At 41.5% G+C, this 20,883-nt stretch overlaps 1 protein-coding gene across 30 annotated transcripts in view; it reads left to right on the forward strand.

Moving 5' to 3' along the window:
• LOC105477721 (dedicator of cytokinesis 9) overlaps positions 1–20,883 on the forward strand; it is a 298,629-nt gene that overhangs the window by 266,426 nt on the left and 11,320 nt on the right. For 19 of the 30 annotated variants that reach the window (XM_071081085.1, XM_071081090.1, XM_071081094.1 and 16 more), the window contains 5 exons: positions 13,513–13,635; positions 14,344–14,457; positions 15,138–15,173; positions 16,025–16,171; positions 20,513–20,723. In XM_071081085.1, coding sequence (XP_070937186.1) covers positions 13,513–13,635; positions 14,344–14,457; positions 15,138–15,173; positions 16,025–16,171; positions 20,513–20,723 — 631 coding nt within the window. Of the gene's footprint in view, positions 1–13,512; positions 13,636–14,343; positions 14,458–14,679; positions 15,096–15,137; positions 15,174–16,024; positions 16,172–20,512; positions 20,724–20,883 lie in introns of those variants that run through there. The other 11 variants (XM_011734482.3, XM_011734540.3, XM_071081084.1 and 8 more) reach the window with 2 other exon arrangements.

Consider the following 20,883-nt stretch of genomic DNA (forward strand, 5'->3'; position numbering starts at 1 on the left):
TGACTTCCAGGGCCACAGTGGTGCGGCCTACGGTTGATCCTGGGGCTTTTAACCATTCTCATGCCAGGGAGGTGGGCCCTTGAACGCACATCCTCATGACATGAGCTAGGCCATAATTCAGTGGTTCTCTAAGCGTGGTCCTGGAACCTTTCAGGGAGTCTTTGAGGCCGGTACACTTGCTACTGAAGGTCTCTGAGGCTGGGTTTTCTTTGTATGCAATGACCCAAATGACCTATCAAAGAGGCTGGGTGCAGAATGGATGCACATTCGGGCTTATCCTACAAAATCAAACGGTAAAGAGAGTTGTAAAAATGGAAAATAGTACTACTCGTCACTCTTTTTTTTTTGGAAAAAAATCCTTTTTTATTTAAAAATGCTATTTTTAAAACATGGAATAGGTTTATTGTTTTCATTAAATTAATAAGTAAATCTTAATTTTGTTTCAGTTTTCATATCTAGTATTGTAAATATTGAGGGAGACCATTCACATAAACTTTGGGGTCCTCCATAAATCTTAAAATCTACGAAGGGGTCTTGAGCTCAAAAAGTTTAAGAACCACTGTTGTAAATTGTCTAGTCTCAAATGGCCCTCAAAATTAAAAACTAAGCATGAATTAAAAGGATAACATATTGAGTATACTTCATGTTTAAATATTAAGATAATTTAAACCCCAATAAAGTTTTCTAGGTATCCTACAAAAAAAGAAAGAGATGGGTTATTACATGGTATTAACAGTTCTGCTGTTTCTTTACCTTGAAAGGCCTGGGTGGATGGTCTTTTTTGTTTGTTTTACTTTTGACTCTCAAATATGGAACCTGCCACCGAAGGATCAAGGCCCACATACTCCTGGCTTTGAACTCCTCACTTCAGGCGAATTTCGACTGAGTTTTTCTCTGAGAGGAGGCGTGACTGCATTGTCTCCTTGCAGAAACACCCCTGGCACCTCTGCCAAGTCAGACCTCTGGAGTGTGCCATTTTGTTCAGAATTCAAGAAGGAAAGCAACGATGCCAGGAACAATTAAATATTGGAAAGTAGACCATTTTTAGTGACCTATCCTGCAGAGCTGATAAAAGGAAGCTTGCATTTGTTCATCTGATTGAGTAATAGGCTGAGATAGTTATTATGTTAGCGCCTAATGAATTAGCCTGTGATATCAAGTGCAGACAGCCTTGGGGAAATAGTGAATGGTGCCCCCTCTAAGTAATAACTAAGCCTGTGACAAGGACCCCTTTATCAGCTATTTTCAGAAGATGGATTCGTCACCTTGTCCTTGAAGCATAAACTTAGTAAATCTTTAACAAGGTCCATAGTACATGACAATCTGTGGTGATTAGGATGTGACACAGCAGGGTTATAAAGTCCTGAGCGAGCCTTGCACATCCAGATTGAAACTAACGGGGAGTGGAAAGACTAACGTGTTCTAAAAGGCAAGACATCTGAAATTACCAGGCACGTTTTTGCACTGGCTGCCAGGATGTTGCAAGAAAAAGAGAGATGAAAATCTCTGCCAGAGAGGAAGGACTTTGGGGAAAATCTGATGGGAAATAAGTGTGTAACAGTTTAATAAAAAGCATTGCCCTTTTAATCTACATTATTAGATATAATTAAATGCCTGAGATGTTCTCCTAAAGTGATTTTTTAAGGGACACTACCTAAAAATACTCAATTCTCTTAGCAGCAGGCCTCAAATGAGTTTTTACTGGCACCAGTTCTACCTTCCTTGACTCTGATCCAAAGAGCAGACTTGTTTCCAGCTGCTTTTCATTAATAAAGAGAAACCTCCAATTCCTATTTACAATTTTGTTTCGCAAGACTGAGCCTGTGTAGATTGAAGAATTCAGAGGTTCCTGTGGTGTCAGAATTCCCCGTGGCCCATGTAGTTTTGAGATCCCTCCCCTGTTAACGAACGCAGGACCAAGGTCCTGGAAGGATGCAGGTAGCATAGTTGGGAGATTGAAGAAAGTCTAAGAAAGGGACTGTTTTTAAAAGTTCAGAGAGGGTTTAGGGAAGCCAACAAGGAATGTTACAGTGCCCCGAGGTTAGCAGCAGCTGGGTGTCGCCCCTTAACCTCAGGAATAAAGGGGGAGAAAGGGAAAAATTACATAGAAGGACCACCTAGCAGGACCTGTGAGCTTTTTAGTAAAGGACTCCTCAGGGCACCCACACAGGGAGGGAAGGAGTAACTGCCCACCTCACTCTCCTCCTGCCCCCCCAGCATCCTGCTGGGGCCTGCCGTTGGCCAAACTCAACAGCAACTGGACAGGAAGTCACCAGGCAGAAGTCCTGCTGTGTCTGCTTCCCAGAGCAGAGCCCGGGAGAACAGGGCCCAGAGGAGCTCCAGAGGGAACAGTAGGAGGTACAGATAGGTGGATCCTCATTATCCACCTATCTGCTGAAATTTCTTTGTAGCCCCCAAATCAATACTCCATGGTACTTTTGTGGTCGTTCAGGGATATGTACAGAACATCAAAAGATTTTACCACTCCACTGTGTTTCTAGCTGAGGCCGAACCAGGCAACGCTCTGCTTCTTGTCACAGCCCTCATCCCGTGGTCAGAGGCGTTCAAACCAGACTGACGCCATCTTGAGTGAGGGCTGGGAAAATGAGACTGAGACTTGCTGGGCTGCCTTCTCAGAAAGTCAGGCATTCTGAGCCTCTAGATGTTTACGGTTAAGGGGTCAAATTAATAATGTTTACTAGACAGACCCAGGCTGGGGAGTGTCCAGATATCCCAATATCTGGAGAAGAAAGGCATTCCTGATTTTTCTTTAAAGATAATATTGATTTTTGCAAAACACATTAATTAAGAAAATTATTCCTTTATCACAAATCCTCATAGCAGAGCACATCTCCCCATGTATATGAGTAATGTACCTAGGGTGGATGTGTTCCTCCTCTGACTTTCAGGAACACCCGACTCTGTCTATGGAGTAGCTGCACTTTCACCACTTTACTTCCTTAATAAACTTGCTTTTACTTTGCACTGTGGACTTGCCCTGAATTCTTTCTTACACGAGATCCAAGAACCCTCTCTTGGGACCTGGATCAGGACCACTTTCCTATAACACCACGAACAAGCCTCCTTTGGTGGTCTACTTGGTGCCATGTTTTTCACATTTGTGTGAATTTTGTTGGTGGTTCGCTGTTTAAAATGGCCCCAGGGAAGCGCTTAAGTGCTGTCTGGAGTTCCTAAGTGCAAGAACACTGCCAAGTGTGAGTTACATAAGCTTTGTTCAGGTGTGAGTTCTAGTGCTGTTGGCTATATATTTAATGTTAATGAATCAACAATATGTATTTAGTTAGGTGTCTTTAAACAAAACACATAAAACAAGTGTAGGTATTGATTGGTTAATGAAAATATTGTAACCAGAGGCTCCCAGGAACTGAACCTTGCATTTTCTTTGGGAGGCAGGCAAGTGTTTGCTAATTCACAGTGATGTTACAGAACATAACTACCTCGGATGATGAGAACTGACTCTACCTAGCACACAAAACTGTTTTTTTACAGAACTACAGGTCTCGCCATTGCAGAATTGCTGCTGAATGTAACAAACGTTATGTGAACTTCACTAGGCCAGTCTCTGGCTTCTATTAGTCAAAATTGTTTCTATTCAGGAATAGTTGCCAGTAAGAAACATAGTGTTTACATCCTTAGACTATCCTAGGAGATAGAGACATCAACAGAACACATTCAGGGATGCCTGTTTACATCTCATCCAAGCATGGCAGTAAAACCTTTAGAGCCAGCTCATCTCCACTTTACCCTTGACTGACAGTGCTCCTGGAGCCGTGAAAGTCACATGGCACGTCCTCACTGTTACAACGATTCTCCACAACAGTAGTAGCAGTGAGTAGGGAACTTGGCCAGTGGAGCTTGGGTAGCTGTTCTGCCTTTGCTGGATGCCAGCACATCACACTGCCCTGCTTCATTTTGCAAATGTGGACTGGGCTTCCTTGGCACTGAGCTGGGGGCCGGAGGTCTGAGAGTGAGCAAGCTGTGGTCCCTGCCATAGCACCCTACACTCCTGCTGCAGCTTCCCGCCCTCTGAGGAGAAACACCTCAACCACAGTCCCTTCAGTCTGAACTGGAAGTTGTCTGAGTTCTTAATGACTTGAAAATTTCTAGATTGACACATGTTGATGAATTCCATAGACTGGCCGTGTGCCATGTGCTAGCTCAGGGATGTGTAAGTGAAAGTCCCTGCCTCAAAGAGTTTCACCCAGTGCAAGAATCCTCAAGCTTTCGGGTGCTTAGGAATTACTTGGATCCCTACTACAAATACAGATTCCCATCCTTATCCCCCAAACCCAGATTTAGTTGGGTGGGTGTGGGGCCCAGGAATCTGTGTTTTAATAAGCATCCAAGGTGATTACTCTGATGTAAGTGGTCCTCAACTGTACCTTGAGAGATGATGATATAGTAGAAATGCGCATTATGCTGTGATAGCACACCGTTGCCTAAGCCAGGTCACACATTTGCAGTTATTCCCAAATGGTAGGTAATACTGACGGCATCTAGCTTCATAGGTAAGATTAGTTAAATTCATCCTAAAATAGAGCAAATGGTATCTCAGTGAAAAAATGTTTAAACCCTGCACAGACATAGGCTCATGCAGGCATTTTCATGTACATGTGCGTACACACACACACACACACACACACACACACACACACACAGTGTTAATGTGCTGTTTCCAGAGAGAGATGCTCAGTGCCTTCAATTGCATCACTGTGGCACACTAAAATGGGCCTGGCTAATTACATTTTTAAAAGCGTCCTTGATGGCTTATGAACTTGTTGTGCTGAGTTCCTTTTATTATAACATGTTTTATAATATTAAAAATATAAATATATTATAAAATATTTCCCCAACCAATTATTACTGAACAGTTCTTTGCATATGTCAACAATATGGGGAAAAAATATCTTGGAATTTAAATTGTAAGCAAAGCAGTAAAACCATCAGGCACTCCATATGACTGCCCTGTAAGGTTACCACTATCTGACCATTGTCTGGGTTTGTTCTGGTTTTCAGGTGCAATGATTGCTGAGAATTTAAAGTACATTAATAAGTGGAATTTCTGCTGATAATGTTATTCATATATATTCCAATGTTTCGTTATTGTGTCTTGGTCTTTGTGACTTATAATTTTGTATTGATGTATGGTCTCTCAAACTTAACTGCCGGTGATTACCAGTTATTTCTATTCAAAGAATTGTTACTTGATGCAGAAGCTGTGAAGGATTAGGTATAGAGTTGACATTAACTAGAATAATTAAGCTTACTAAATTAGGATTTAATGTTCAGTAATCCACACTCTACTTTTATGAGAGATTGACTTATTTTTTAATATAAAAGCTATTTTTAGTTTGTTATTGGGTAAAATCTGTGCTAACTCTGCTTTTTATAATATATAATACCATTTATTTACAATAATAAGTGATATTTGGACCGATCAACTATAGAATTTGAACTGCCTCTGAGTCAGAAAAGAAGAAAAAATAATGTTCAGTAGAGTATAAAACTTAATGATTTGTTATTTCCTAATTCTTGATAACCATCAAATTGTGAGACTTATTTCATAATGACTTACTAAGCTCTATTCACTTTATCAAACTTCCCTATTTCCCAGCCATTCTGGGGACTCTCCCTTGTTGAAGCCATCTTTTTTTTTTTTTTTTTTTTTTTTTTACCAAATATAACAGATTCTCCCATAATGAACTCAATTATCTGTATCATATGGTACATACATATATATCAATACTTATATGCCACTTAAATTCAGGTTTCATTGTTATTAAACTATTCACTTGTTTATAACTTGACTACACAAGAGTAAAAATAGCATGTATTCAAATCATAGTTTAGGCTAGATGTGGTGGCTCACACCTGTTACCCCAGCAGTTGGAAGGCAGGGGCTGGAGGATCATGTGAACCCAGGAGTTCAAGACCAGCCTCGGAAATGTAGTGAGACCCTATCCCTACCAAAAAAAAAAAAAAAAAAAAAAATCAGCTGGGTGTATTAGTCTGTTCTCACACTGCTATAAAGAACTACCTGAGAATGGGTAATTTATAAAGAAAAGAGGTTTAATTGACTCACAGTTCTGCAGGCTTAACAGGAAGCATGGCTAGGAGGCCTCAGGAAACTTACAATCGTGGCAGAAGGTGAAGGGTCTCACATGTAAGACCTGTCTCAAAAACAAAAAAGAAAAAACCCAAATCTTAGTCTATCAGTTAAAAACATTTGACTCAGGAAACCACCCATAAATTGTTTGACATATATTTAATAACTGACTAAATCTAGGGCTACTTAAAATATACCCGAAAGGCTGCTGTATACAGATATCTTGCTTGGATACACAGACCATCATTTTAAAACCAAATAATAAGATCTTCCTTATATAATACCTTATTGTCTGTTACGATAGTTGATGTATGTCTACATATGTTTTTATGTCTCATAAAATTATCTACATTTGATTGTTTATGTTTGACTGAGAAAGCTCCAAGTGTGCCAGTTCAGTGAACATACCCCTTCCCACCTCCACAGCCTCATTTCTTACCACTTTGAGATTTTAGATTCCAGGCCCTCAAACTTCATGTAAATCCTCCCGTGATGTGCTGCCTTCACCCTCTTGCCTTTGCTTGGGCTGTTTTCCTGCAACCTGGGCTGTCTCCTCTCTTTTCCTTCTTATTCCCACTCCTGCCTTTCACTTTCACCTGACTATCCCGATGCTCTTTTCAGACCGAGCCGGTCATCACTCTCCTCAGCTTTCCATGCCTCGCCTTCCCTCCCCTGTCCCAGCTGGACAGATGCTGCTCCTTCCTGCCTCCCTGCACATTTCATTATCAGTACACTCACCGCCATCTTTTACCATCTCTTCCTGGACCTAGCTCCCACATGAGACTCCAGGGTCTAAGAGACAGGGAGTGTTTCTTCAACTGACTGATCTTTCTTCAGCTGACCTCCTCACTACCACCCAGGGACTCACTGACTGCTCATTAAATGAATCAGTACCCACTGCTCTCAAGTTAGAGTGCCTGCCGCTGCGACTTGCAGTTTGGGCATGTATTTGAATCATTGGGTTTTCCTCTGTCCTCCGTGTCTTGCCATGTATATCACGTCTCTTCTGGTTGGTGGTCTTGAGCCTCTAGTATGTCAGTTCTGGCTGCTCTGAGGATGACCGTGTGTGTCTTTCAGGAAGCAAATTTCATTCATGACACATAGCCTAACAGACCATCCAAAACCTGCCCTTCACATTTGGAAAAAAATCTGTTGAGCAATTTTTATAAATTATAGAAACTCCAATCATATTTATATAGATTTGTGTTACAACCCCAGTGTCAAGCAGTGTGCCTTGCATGTAGTAGATGCTTGGTAAAATATTTGAACAAATGATACACTAGATGGATGACTCAATGATGTGGTGGTAAGGGTGCATAGTCATAACTTTGGTAACTCTTTGAGAATACGTTTTCGTTTTTAATGAGATTGCATTAAAATTGATTCAGATTCTTATTATGCTATAACTGGTATGGCGAGGAGTTAAGACTCTTTACATTTCCGATCTGATTCACAATGGACAGGGTGTCATTGTAGATTTACATCTAGTGTGAGGACCATGGCTTACTAGTTATAGTAACTAGTAAGTTACATGGTTATAGTTTTCCACAAAAACTTTACATTTCTCGGCTGGCTTATGCCTGTAATCCCAGCACTTTGGGAGTTAAAGGCAGGCGGATCACGAGGTCAGGAGATCAAGACCATCCTGGCTAACATGGTGAAACCCTGTCTCTACTAAAAATACAAAAAAGATTAGCTGGGCATGGTGGTGGGCGCCTGTAGTCCCAGCTACTCAGGAGGCTGAGACAGGAGAATGGCGTGAACCCAGGAGGCGGAGCTTGCAGTGAGCCGAGATCGTGCCACTGTACTCCAGCCTGGGCAACAGAGTGAGACTCCATCTCAAAAACCAAAAAACAAAAACAAACAAACAAAATAACTTTACATTTCTCTTTGAAAAGGCCCAATGATGAGAACCAAAGGGACCAAATGATTAGTCTGTAAGTAAACCTAAGGATAGTTTTAAAATGGGAAAAGTTCCATGCCCTTGATGGTTTCGTTATCAGAAGGATGCCTTGTTATACAATATGTCTTCCCCATGGGAAATTAGGTCCTCTTGGAATTCTTCCATCTCTACTGCAGTCCCACAACACCGCCGAGAGTTAAGATAATAAATACACACTGGCAGTGTCTTTGACCTAAGATATGCCAGAAATGCAAGGCTTTGGTAAAGGGAATCTTAGCATATTTCCTTACAGACAAGGATAGCTATTATTATCTAGTAGATATCATTAATATTACTAAGAAAAGTACACATTGACTCACTCATCCAATGGATACTGACTACCCAATGTGTATGAGACACTGTGGGATTACATAGATTATATAGCCTAGTAAAAATTAAAGTTATTTTATTTTATTTTATTTTATTTTGAGACAGGATCTGACTGTCACCCAGGCTGGACTGCAGTGGTGCGATCTCAGTTCACTGCAACCTCCTCCTCCTGGGCTGAAGTCATTCTCCCACCTCAGCCTCCCAAGTACCTGGGACTACAGGCATGCACTACCACACCCAGCTAAATTTTTTTGTATTTTTTATAGAGATGGGGTTTCACTATGTTGCCGAGGCTTGTCTTGAACTCCTGAGCTCAAGCAATCCGCCCACCTTGCCTTCCCAAAGTGCTGGGATTATAGGCGTGAGCCACTGTGCCTGGCCTAAGGTTTTTCAAAAAACTTAATACAAAGTAGAAAGTGATGATAGTGGCCGGGCACAGTGGCTCACACCTGTACTCCCAACACTTTGGGAGGCAGAGACTGGAGGATTGCTTGAGCCCAGGAGTTTGAAACCAGCCTGGGAAACATCGGGAGACCCTGTCTCTACAAAAAAAAAGTTTAAAACAAACTTAGCTGGGCATGGTGGCATGCACCTGTAGTCCCAGCTACCCAGGAGGCTGAGGCCGGAGGATCACTTGAGCCTAGGAGGTCAAGGCTGCAGTGAACCATGATCATCATGCCACTGGACTCCAGCCTGGGCAATAGAGCAAGACCTTCTCAAAAAAGAAAAGAAAGAAAGTGATGATTGTAATAGAACACGCTTATTAGCCTGTGAATTAACATGCAGAATTTGCAGTTTTCAGACCATTTTGATTGGTAAAGTTTTATGTGATCTTCACAAACATCAATTTAGGTTAGACCTGTAATACATTCCCTGGTTTTACAAATATGAAGAAATACATATATTTATAATGTTTATTGATAATTTTTATGCTTTTATCTAGCTTTTTATAATCAGAGAAGCATGAAAAGAATCATAAAAATTTGTTATGGTTAGTACGGATAGATTTTCCATTGGAAAAGATTTGAGACAAAACTAAGAATGGCATACATCTGACCAGGTGTAGTGGCTCACGCCTGTAGTCCCAGCATTTTGGGAGGCCAAGGTGGGTGGATCACTTGAGGTGAGCAGTTCGAGACCAGCCTGGCCAACATGATGAAACCTCGTCTGTACTAAAAATATAAAAATTAGCTGGGTGTGGTGGCACACGCCTGTAATCCCAGCTACTTGGGAGGCTGAGGCAGGAGAATCACTTGAATCCGGGAGGCGGAGGTTGCAGTGAGCCAAGATTACACCACTGCACTCCAGTCTGGGCAACAGAATGAGACTTTTGTCTCAAAAAAAAAAAAAGCGTACATCTTTATAATACAGATACAAAGGAAAAGAGTTGGTGTGAAAACCGTTTCTGATTTATTCGTGTCTTTTGCTGCTATGGTGGTTACTACATGTATCTGGATTTATGAGACCTGCAATAAAAGCAGGAGAAAACTGATGGACCTTTTAATAAGCACCGGTACAGAGTTTGGTCACACAAATGACACTTTTATGACTCGTGTGCTATAAATATGACATGGGAGGTAAATGGTCTTGCTTAGATAGCGTTTCCTGGTAAATTGATTCACAACTGCTTTAAAAATGTGTATTTACCTTGAATCTGTAAACTTTGTAGGCATTAGTCCTGTAGTGAAACATTAGGGCTGGTAATGAAAAACACAGGCCTTGCCCTTCATTTACAATATTCTGAAGGATATACATATTTTCAAAAGCATCCATAAGACCCTTAATAAAATATTAGTAAATTGAAGGCTGGGCGTGGTGGCTCACGCCTGTAATCTCAGCACTTTGGGAAGCTGAGGTGGGTGGATCACCTGAGGTCAGGAATTCAAGACCAGCCTGACCAACATGGAGAAACGCTCTCTCTACTAAAAATACAAAAAAGTAGCCAGGCGTGGTGGTGCATGCCTGTAATCCCAGCTACTTGGGAGGCTGAGGCAGGAGAATCGCTTGAACCGGGGAGGCAGAGGTTGCAGTGAGCCGAGATTGCACCGTTGCACTCCAGCCTAGGCAACAAGAGTGGAACTCTGTCTCAAAAAAAAAAAAATATATATATATATATATATGTAAATTGAATCTAGCAGTACATAAATGCATCATGACCACGTAGGGTTTATTCTGGGAGTGCATAGTTGGCTCTGCATTGAAAAGCCGATCAAATTAACTAATCATATCAACAGAATAAATAGGAAAAACCATATGATTTTGTCAGTAGATGCATAAAGAGTATTTGACAACCTTCAACATCTATTCATAATTTAAAAAAGATAACTAGGAATAGAAGGAACTTCCTTAGCCTGAAAACAAAAAGACTGTCTACAAAAAACCTGTAGCTAGCATCATATTTAATTGTGAAAGACTGACGGCTTTGCCCTAAAATTGGGAACAAGACCATAATACCTGCTTTACTGACTATTCAATATCATGCTGGAGGTTCTAGCCAGTGTAGTAAGGCAAGAAAAAGAAATAAATCTTTTCATATTCACATAAGACATAGTTATAAGGAGAAGATCCCAAAGAACTTGGAAAATAAGCTACTAAAACTGTTAAGTCAATTTAGCAAGATCACAGGATACAAGATTCATATACAAAAATTAACCTTCTTTGTTCTTATACTATGGTTTTACTATATAGTTCATGATTATTTAATATAATTTTGAGAAACAAATAAGCTGGATGATATTTAATCTTATTCCAAAAAGCACTTTCCTTTAAAATGATCAAGAAAATTTTAAAACAGTGCTATTTACAGTAGCATAAAAAATATCCTGTGGTTTGGCACAAGGATGGAGACATATATCAATAGAACAAAACAGTCCAGAAATGGACCCACACACTTGTTATCAGTTGATTTTTGACAGAGGTTCAAAGGCAATCCAAGAGAAGGCATAGTCTCTCATCAGATGGTATTGAAACAATTGGATATACATATGCACAAAAGAACCTTGACACTTCATTAGAAAATAACCCCAAATGGATCATAGTCTAAAATGTAAAATGTAAAACTATAAGACTTCTGGAAGAAAACATAAGAGAAAATCTTTGTGAACCTGGGTTAGATAAATATTTAGCTATAACATATAAAGCACAATCCAGAAAGTAAAAACTCGATACATCAAACTTTGTAAAATTAAAAACCTTGGCTCTTTAACGGACACTGTTAAGAAGACCTAGACATAGGCTGGGCACTATGGCACACGCCTGTAATCCCAGCACTTTGGGAGGCCGAGGCTAATCACATGAGGGCAGGAGTTCAAGAACAGCCTTGCCAGCATGGCAAAACCCCATCTCTACTAAAAATACAAAAAATTAGTTGGGCGTGGTGGTGCACACCTGTAATCTCAGCTACTGGGGAGGCAGAGGTTACAGTGAGCCAAGATCATGCTGCTGTACCCCAGCCTAGGCAACAGAGCAAGACCCAGTCTCAAAAAAAGCTAAAATAAATTTTAAATTAAAAAAAAAAAACCTAGAGACAAACCACAGATTGGGAGAAATAGTTACAAATCACATATCTGGTAAAGGACTTTTATCCACAGTATATAAAGAACTCTCAAAATTCAATAATAAAATAAGCAATCCAGTAGAAAAATGAGCAAAAGATTTGAATAGACACTTTACCAAAGCTATATATAACAAATCAACAAATTAAAATTAATTCAGCATCATTAATGAAACCCCTCTAAAATGGGCTTAAACATTAGAGGTCAAGTATTGGATCCCACTAGGAAATGCCACGGAGAGATTAACATCAGTCAGTCCAAACCTTTTTATTCATGACACGATCACTTTGCTGGGCAGCAGAAGGGAGGCCCTTCACTCTGCTAATAAGGCAGACGGGCCCCCTTCCATGGCCATGAGAGGAATGCCAGCTTAGCCAAGCTACAGTCTGGTAGGAGCATTTCTTCAAATTCCAAGCTGGGGTCCTAAAATTCACCCTGATTGGCCTGCTTAGGTCACATGTCCACCCATGGTGAAGCAATGCCTGTGGCCAGGAAATAGATTTGTGCTGATTAGTGTAAGTCCAGGCCACAATTTTTTTTTTTTTTATTATGCTTTAAGTTCTAGGGTACATGTGCACAACATGCAGGTTTGTTACATATGTATACATGTGCCATGTTGGTGTGCTGCACCCATCAACTTGTCAGCACCCATCAACTTGTCATTTACATCAGGTATAACTCCCAATGCCATCCCTCCCCACTCCCCTCTCCCCACAATAGGCCCCGGTGTGTGATGTTCCCCTTCCCATGTCCAAGTGATCTCGTTGTTCAATTCCCACCTATGAGTGAGAACATGCAGTATTTGGTTTTCTGTTCTTGCGATAGTTTGCTGAGAATGATGGTTTCCAGCTGCATCCATGTCCCTACAAAGGACACTAACTCATCCTTTTTTATGGCTGCGTAGTATTCCATGGTGTATATGTGCCACATTTTCTTAATCCAGTCTGTCACTGATGGACATTTGGGTTGATTCCAAGTCTTTGCTATTGTGAATAGTGCTGCAATAAACATATGTGTGCATCAGGCCACAGTTCTTGAGCCATGGATAGTGTTAACTTCCTCCAAAGTTCAAGTGCTTTAGTGGAAGCAGAGTAACTACCTAAACTTCAATTGGTAGAAATTTCCAAGGTGAAGCAGGCACGGTGCCCACCACACTCCATCACTAAATCACTCTAATTTGTGTTAAAGTCATGCTTAGTAACGCTCCATGTCGTAGCATTGTCATTGTTCCTCAGAAAAGGAAAATTGCTAGATGGTATTTATTAAGACTAGGAACAAAACTTGAGAGCCCCTGTGATGGTATCAGTGTCAGTTTTTCCATGTATTACGCAGTTGTGCAGGGTGATCCTTTTTCGTTTTTGCTTGTGACCATGATTGAAAAAATGCCTCCCTAAAAAAAACTGCGGTGATGAAGAAACGGCTCCCTAAAAAAGAATGTTGTAAGTGTCTGTTGTGAAAAGTTCCTCCTCGCAGTCTTAGCATTTAGCATTCTGCAAGGGGTGCCATGTCGCAGTCCCCCTAACGCTCTTCTCTTGCTGCTGGCCCTCCTCTTTGATCAGGACGTGCTGATGGAGCTCCTTGAGCAGTGCGCAGATGGACTCTGGAAAGCCGAGCGCTATGAGCTCATCGCCGACATCTACAAACTCATCATCCCCATTTATGAGAAGCGGAGGGATTTTGAGGTATGGGAGTGCCTTTTTGTTTTTTTCCTATTTGAAAGCATGACGCTGTGACATATAGCCAGACCTGCACATATGCAAGAGAGGAAGCAGGTCACAGGCCGGTGATGAGCGGGGGAGTCTCTGACCCTCCACGTGACGCTGAAGGTGGTGGCCAGTCATCATCGCCAAATAGTCATCCGGTATCACCCAGACCTGGGCCCCGCCTCTGTGGAGACCCCCACATCTCAAAGTACAGGGTAACCACCTGGCACTCCACTTTTGAAAGGCTGCCATGAACAGAGTTTTGTGATCACCAGGTGTCCCCTTTCTCAGAACTCTTCCTTACTCCACCTGCGTGGAAAGATGGTGTCCCTTCCGCCCATCCTGGCCTTGGGAGTTCATCCAGTTTCTCTAGGCATATCAAATGGAGCAGGAAAAGCAAAGGCCAAGAATCACGTTGGGGAACCATCTCTGACATCGCACCTTAACTTGAAAACAGGGCTTGCTTACTATAATGTGGAAATGTGATGGGTCCTCACATGTGGGCTGGCCTTTGGGTAGGAAGCGTTACCATTCATTAATGATCACTACAAGCAGCACAGCCAGGATGTGCGTGAGTGTATTTTTATTCAAGTTCGAGGACTTTCACCTCCATTATCACATTTGTTATTTTAAAATCGATTCTCCTGATTGCACATGGGAAGAAATGGGCTTTGTTCTGCTTTCCAGAGGCTGGCCCATCTGTATGACACGCTGCACCGGGCCTACAGCAAAGTGACCGAGGTCATGCACTCAGGCCGCAGGCTGCTGGGGACCTACTTCCGGGTAGCCTTCTTCGGGCAGGTGAGCCTCCTGTCCGTTCTGCAGTGTCCTAAGTCCTTTAAGAAAAAAAAAAAACAAAAACAAAAAAAAAAACTATAATAAAGTTATATCTTATAAATTCTCTGTTTTCTGCAAATGCTAATTTGATGAATTTGTCATATTTAGTATGATTCTTACCTTCCTCAGTAGTAAACTTTCTGCTTTTTTTCTTTCTTCCTGTCTTTTCTTTATTACTTTCTTAAGGCAGCGGTAAGTTCTTCCTCCATAAGACATTCTTAGCAACATCTTTGGTACTTCAGTGTGGTTTGCAAGTTTCCTTTTCAAGTCTGTATGTATATCTGTCTAGTCATTACAAACTCCAAAAAAATTAACATTTTATTCCATTTACAGAAATAAATCACCTGTTTTCTTATACATCTATATTGCATGTTTTAAACCAAAATTAAGACTTTCTGGTGTCCTTTGTGCCTGTGCATCTTTATCTTTTGTAATATCATATCTCCACAAGTATATTTACAATTACAGTATTTCAGAAACCCTATAGAAAAGGATTTATCTAAATTTAACTTAAATCTTAACCTTCAAGTCTCTAACATTATTAAATGGTATAAATTATAATACATGTATTTAGGGCGTGTGGTTTTCTATGAGCATTATGTAACCTTCAATTTATTCTGTTATTGTCTTTTATAACTTTATAGCAATACCAGTTTACAGACAGTGAAACAGATGTGGAGGTAATTACAGTAAATGCCTAAAAAGCAAGTAATATAGCGAAATTACTGCATCTAAACTCCTAGTTTGATGTGGATGTTTTTTGTTTCATGCTAGCCTGCATTTTTTTTTTTTTTTTTTTTTTTTTTTACTGTTTTGTGCACCATTTTCTCTCTCTTAATTTAGATGAGAAACTTTTAAAATTTTTCTTTTAAACATTAACCCCAGTTGGACTTTTTAATTTTCAACCTTTTTCACTTCCCATGCAATTCTAAGCCTTGTAGTCAAACATGATTGGTGCTAAAACAGATGATGACTGGTGAGATGAAAATATTTTCTGATATTGAGCTACAGGTCTTCAATATTTTTTTCTCATCGGTAAAGCAAAATACAATTTATACAAGCTTTACATAACTTTTACTAAACCTACTCCAGACCCCGAAACGCTTCAGGTCATGCCATAAAATCCTGTGTGCATGGGAGCCGTCAGGAGAAGGGAGGCATGTCCACTTCCGAGCCTGCCTGTCGCGGGCTGCGTACCATTTTCTAGTGAGTTCTGCTTCTTGGGAAAGTGAAACAGGCTTGACACCCATTAGACTTCCCTGGAACAGCACAGTCTTGTATCCAAAATCTCTCATTTCACTCAACACTTAATGACCGCATTCTTGAATAAGTTTGCAACTTTGTGTTTTTCCTTTATCTTTGCACCTAGACTTCATGTTATTACCATTTCCTTTCTCATTCAGAAAACCCGTTTAAGTAGGATCTTTAGACTCATTCCTTTTTTTTCCCCCTTGTAACAAAAGAACCCTTCCTAGGTGGTAAACCTTGAGCTTACATTCAGGGATAGCTCTAATTGTGCTTTATGTCACAGGGATTCTTTGAAGATGAAGATGGAAAGGAGTATATTTACAAGGAACCCAAACTCACACCGCTGTCGGAAATTTCTCAGAGACTCCTTAAACTGTACTCGGATAAATTTGGTTCTGAAAATGTCAAAATGATACAGGATTCTGGCAAGGTACGACCATGTTTGGATAAGTTTCATAGCAATGTAATGCTGTGATTGATTACATATTATATATATTTAAATGTATATAGGAAAAAACTCAAGAAAAATATTAAGGATGGTTGGCCGTGAGTGGCAGGTGTATTTTCTTCCTAATACCTTTAGTGCTTTCCATTACATGCTTGACATTAAAAAATCTTTATCGCCTAATTTTTAAAACATCTAATTTTACAAAATAATTAACATCTGATGGAATACGCCATTTTTAGTCCAGCTATTTAGAAACTCTGACAGAATGAGGCCCACGGCTCTGTTACTCACTGCACCTCTCCCTGCATATAGCACATGACTTGCCACTCTGTCACTGATGGCTGGATGTAAGAACAGGTGAACAGATGGGTGGATGGGCAAATGGATACATGGACAGGCCAAGGAATGAACTCACCAGCAGCATGACTGTGGGAACAGTAATCACTTTCTGCTTAGAGAGGTTGTCCTTTGGCATTCTGTTCTCACGAAGACCCTTTTGGAACCTGCACCTTTGTCCTGTACCTTTGTGTGTCCCACCCTCCTCAGGACATCTCCAGGAGGTCTGGTCTCCCTCAAGCAAAGATAGTGCCCCCGTTCTTTGTGTTAGAAATGCATCTCCTCCTCCGCTCTCACCAGTGATGAGCCCTGCCTCTTCCTAAAGACACCATTTTAGAGAGATCCTTAGTTCCTTTAGTTACAGGGTGAACTCCAAAATTGGGGTTCAGCCTGGAAGTTCCTGGGGGTTCTTGGCTTTGCACAGAAGGAATTCAAGAGCAAGCTGACAGAGTAAAGTAAAAGAAGTTTATTAAGAAAGTAAAGGAATAAAAGAATGACTACTCCACAGGCAGAACAGTGGCATGGGCTGCTTGACCGAGTAAACTTATGATTATTTCTTGATTAGATGCTAAACATGGGGTGGATTATTCATGAGTTTTCTAGGAAAGAGGCAGGGAATTCCCAGAACTGAGGGTTCTCCCCCTTTCAGAGCATATAGAGGAACATCCAGGTGTTGGCTTGGTGTTTGTAAACTGTCATGGCGCCAGTGGGAGTGTCTTGTAGTATGGTAATGCATTATAATTAGTGTATAATGAGCAGTGAGGACAACCAGAGGTCGCTTTCATTGCCATCTTGATTTGGATGGGTTTTGGCCGGCTTCTTTACCACATCTCATTTTATCAGTGGGGTCTTTGAGACCTATACCTTGCAAAACCAGTCCTACCGACCTCCTGTCTTACTTCTTTCCTGAACCCTCCTTTGGAGTCCTCAGTACTGGAATCTGTTTCTTTGGGACCCATCATTTTCTCCCGAGAAGAATCCTCAGTTCTCCTGCCCAGCTGGGTAGGGATCTGGGGAGGGGACCGCCAGGGGAGGAGTACACATCTGACTGCTGGATTCCAGATGCAGAAGTACCCGCCCTTGCCCACTCGGTACCTTGCCTACATTGCACTGAGCCTAGTGGACCCACTCAGTGTTTGTCCAGCCCAGTTTTTTCAGAGAACGACCTCTTCTCTCTTGTGCGGTGGAGCTAGGGAAGGGAACCTGGAATTCCGACTCCAGATGGAGACTTCGGGCCACTGTCCCCATTTTGTGCCTTCCATCTCACTCAGTCTCTCGAATTGCTTCAAGGGTAAGCCTCCGCTGGCTTCTGGGGGCTGCACTGACTCACTTCTGTTACCCACCTCATTGGAACATGGATTAGGTTTCTCTGCTTTGCTGAGTTGGGTAGAACGCCTCAATGTGCCTGTCCTCCAAAAATTCATTGACACGTCTCCTCTGCTGCTGTCTTCTGTCCCCGTCCCTGGATCCATGCAGGTTAATTCCTAACTGTCCTTTTAAAGAGTTGCACAAAGGAAAAAGGATGAACACATATGGGTCAATTTTTAACCAGAAACCCTAACTCAACCTTATTATGACCCCCTTGCTTCATAGATTTGCCTCTTTCTCTGAAACTGAAACCTTTGTCTGGATCAAGTGGTTGCTTTAACGGGACAGCGTTTTCTCCAGGTTCTCAGTCATTCTCCTTCCCCTTTAAATATGAGGCAGCAGCTGAGTTACTGGATCATCTGTTCTACCAATCACCAGTCCTCCCTTCCTGTCCTGATTCACATGTCCAGCCCAGAAAGCGAAATGTAGGGAAATACCACTGAAACATGGGCAAGACAGCTTCACTCCCACTGCCTTTAAATTCTTTCTGCTTTAAATTATTTCTGCTAAAGAAAGTTAAGTTTTGGGCTGGGCGTGGTGGCTCACGCCTGTAATTCCAGCACTTTGGGAGGCCGAGGCGGGTGGATCACGAGATCAGGAGATCAAGACCATCCTGGCTAACACGGTGAAACCCTGTCTCTACTAAAAATACAAAAAGATTAGCCGGGCATGGTGGCGGGCACCTGTAGTCCCAGCTACTCAGGAGGCTGAGGCAGGACAATGGCGTGAACCTGGGAGGTGGAGCTTGCAGTGAGCTGAGATCGCGCCACTGCACTCCAGCCTGGACAAAAGTGCGAGACTCCGTCTCAAAAAAAAAAAAGAAAGTTAAGTTTTAATAGGTTTGGATACAATTAGAATGAATGGCCAAATGGCTTTTTCTAAAATACAAATAATAACTTTTTTTTATTTTTTTTTTTTTGAGATGGAGTCTCACTCTGTCACCCAGGCTGGAGTGCAGTGGCGCGATCTTGGCTCACTGCAATCTCTGCCACCCAGGTTCGAGAGATTCTTGTGCCTCAGCCTCCCGAGTAGCTGGGGTTACAGGAGTGCACCACCACACCTGGCTAATTTTTTTATTTTTGGAGAGACAGGGTTTCACCATGTTGGCCAGGCTGTTCTCCAACTCCTGACCTCAAGTGACCTGCCTGCGTCAGCCTCCCAAAGTGCTAGGATTACAGGCGTGAGCCACCGAGTCTGGCCCAAATAATAACTTTCTATGACTTTATGTATTTTCTTCTAAAGTTTCAGGCACTTTTCCATCTGTTTTTCATTCTTCTTCACAGTCATCTCTGTTTTGAGAACAGCTCTCTTTTGTTTGCCTGCTTACACCAGTATGGCTCCATGTTCTCTGCAGTCATTTCTTTTGTGTCCCTTTTTATTGCTCTAGAAGGTTAAACACATTAAAATGTGCAAAATTCATTTGTCTTCCTAGTGAATTAGCTTTTGTTTCTGCATAGGAAATGCCTATGTTTAATTCTCTATCATGTCACAGAAATGAGAGTACCACCAATTCTAGCAATGTGGTTTTAAAAGCATTTATGTGTTGAACAGAAACTAAATTTATCATTAGAATAGTCTAGATTAATCGGTACCTGTATTAAATTAATTAATATGTAGCTATTTGCATCTAATCTCAGCTGTCTATAGAGTAATGATAATTTGGAGGCCTAGCTTCCAAACATTATTCCTAAAATAAACATTTGTCTCTCTAAGCCAAATATACTAAAAATGCAGTTTAAGAAACAATCAGGGAAATCCAGACTGGAGGTCATTCAATAAGAAAACCAGCAGTTTGGGAGGCCAAGGCGGGCGGATCACCTGAGGTCGGGAGTTCGAGACCAGCCTGACCAACATGGAGAAACCCTGTCTCTACTAAAAATACAAAATTAGCCAGGCGTGGTGGCACACACCTGTAGTCCCACCTACTCAGGAGGCTGAAGCAGGAGAATCACTTGAACACAGGAGGCAGACATTGCAGTGAGCTGAGATCATGCCATTGCACTCCAGCCTGGGCAACACGAGCGAAACTCTGTCTCAAAAAAAAAATAAAAATAAAAATAAATAATTAATTAATTCAATGTTATGGGAAAAATGAATGATAGGGAATTCTTCTAAATTAAACATGACTAGGGACATAACAACTAAATGTAAAGTGTGATTGTTGATTAGATTCTGATCCAAACAGGTATCTATAACTAACATTCTGGAGACATTTGAGAAAATGGTAATGTAGACTGGGTATTGGATGGTATTAGGGAATCAGTGTTAATTTGGGTGGGCATGATAACGTATTGTGGTTGTAGAAGCGAACGTCCTCAGTTTTAGGAGAAGCTGACTGTAGTATCCTGATGTGCTCTGCTTGCTTTGAAATGGTTCCACTGGAAAGAAAAGTCTGTATGTGTGTGTGTGCGCGCGTACACAGGTGTATGTGTATGTATATTTGAGACAAATAGAGCAAACTGCTAGCAGTTGTTGATCCAAGTGGTGGATATGTGGATGTTTGTTGTACTCTTTTCTCCATTATATTTACTAATAAAATGTTGGAAAATACCACGTAGGTAAGGACTGAGCAGTTCCTTCACGGAGTACCAATCTTCCATTGTGCTGTTTCAATTCAAGGTCAACCCTAAGGATCTGGATTCCAAGTATGCCTACATCCAGGTGACTCACGTCATCCCCTTCTTTGACGAAAAAGAGTTGCAAGAAAGGAAAACAGAGTTTGAGAGATCCCACAACATCCGCCGCTTCATGTTTGAGATGCCGTTTACGCAGACCGGGAAGAGGCAGGGCGGGGTGGAAGAGCAGTGCAAACGGCGCACCATCCTGACAGGTATGGGCCCCAGAAGCCTCATGGACACCAGCCTGGACGCCTCGCTGAAGAGCTGTCCAGAGGGATTCAGAAGCTTCAGGACTGGAAGGGCCTTTCGAGCTCAGTTAGCCACCACCACACCCATTTCAGTTTCCCATTTATCTAGTGCTTCCTTTTGAAT

Source organism: Macaca nemestrina, chromosome 16, assembly GCF_043159975.1.
Source record: "Macaca nemestrina isolate mMacNem1 chromosome 16, mMacNem.hap1, whole genome shotgun sequence".
Classification (NCBI taxonomy): domain Eukaryota; kingdom Metazoa; phylum Chordata; class Mammalia; order Primates; family Cercopithecidae; genus Macaca; species Macaca nemestrina.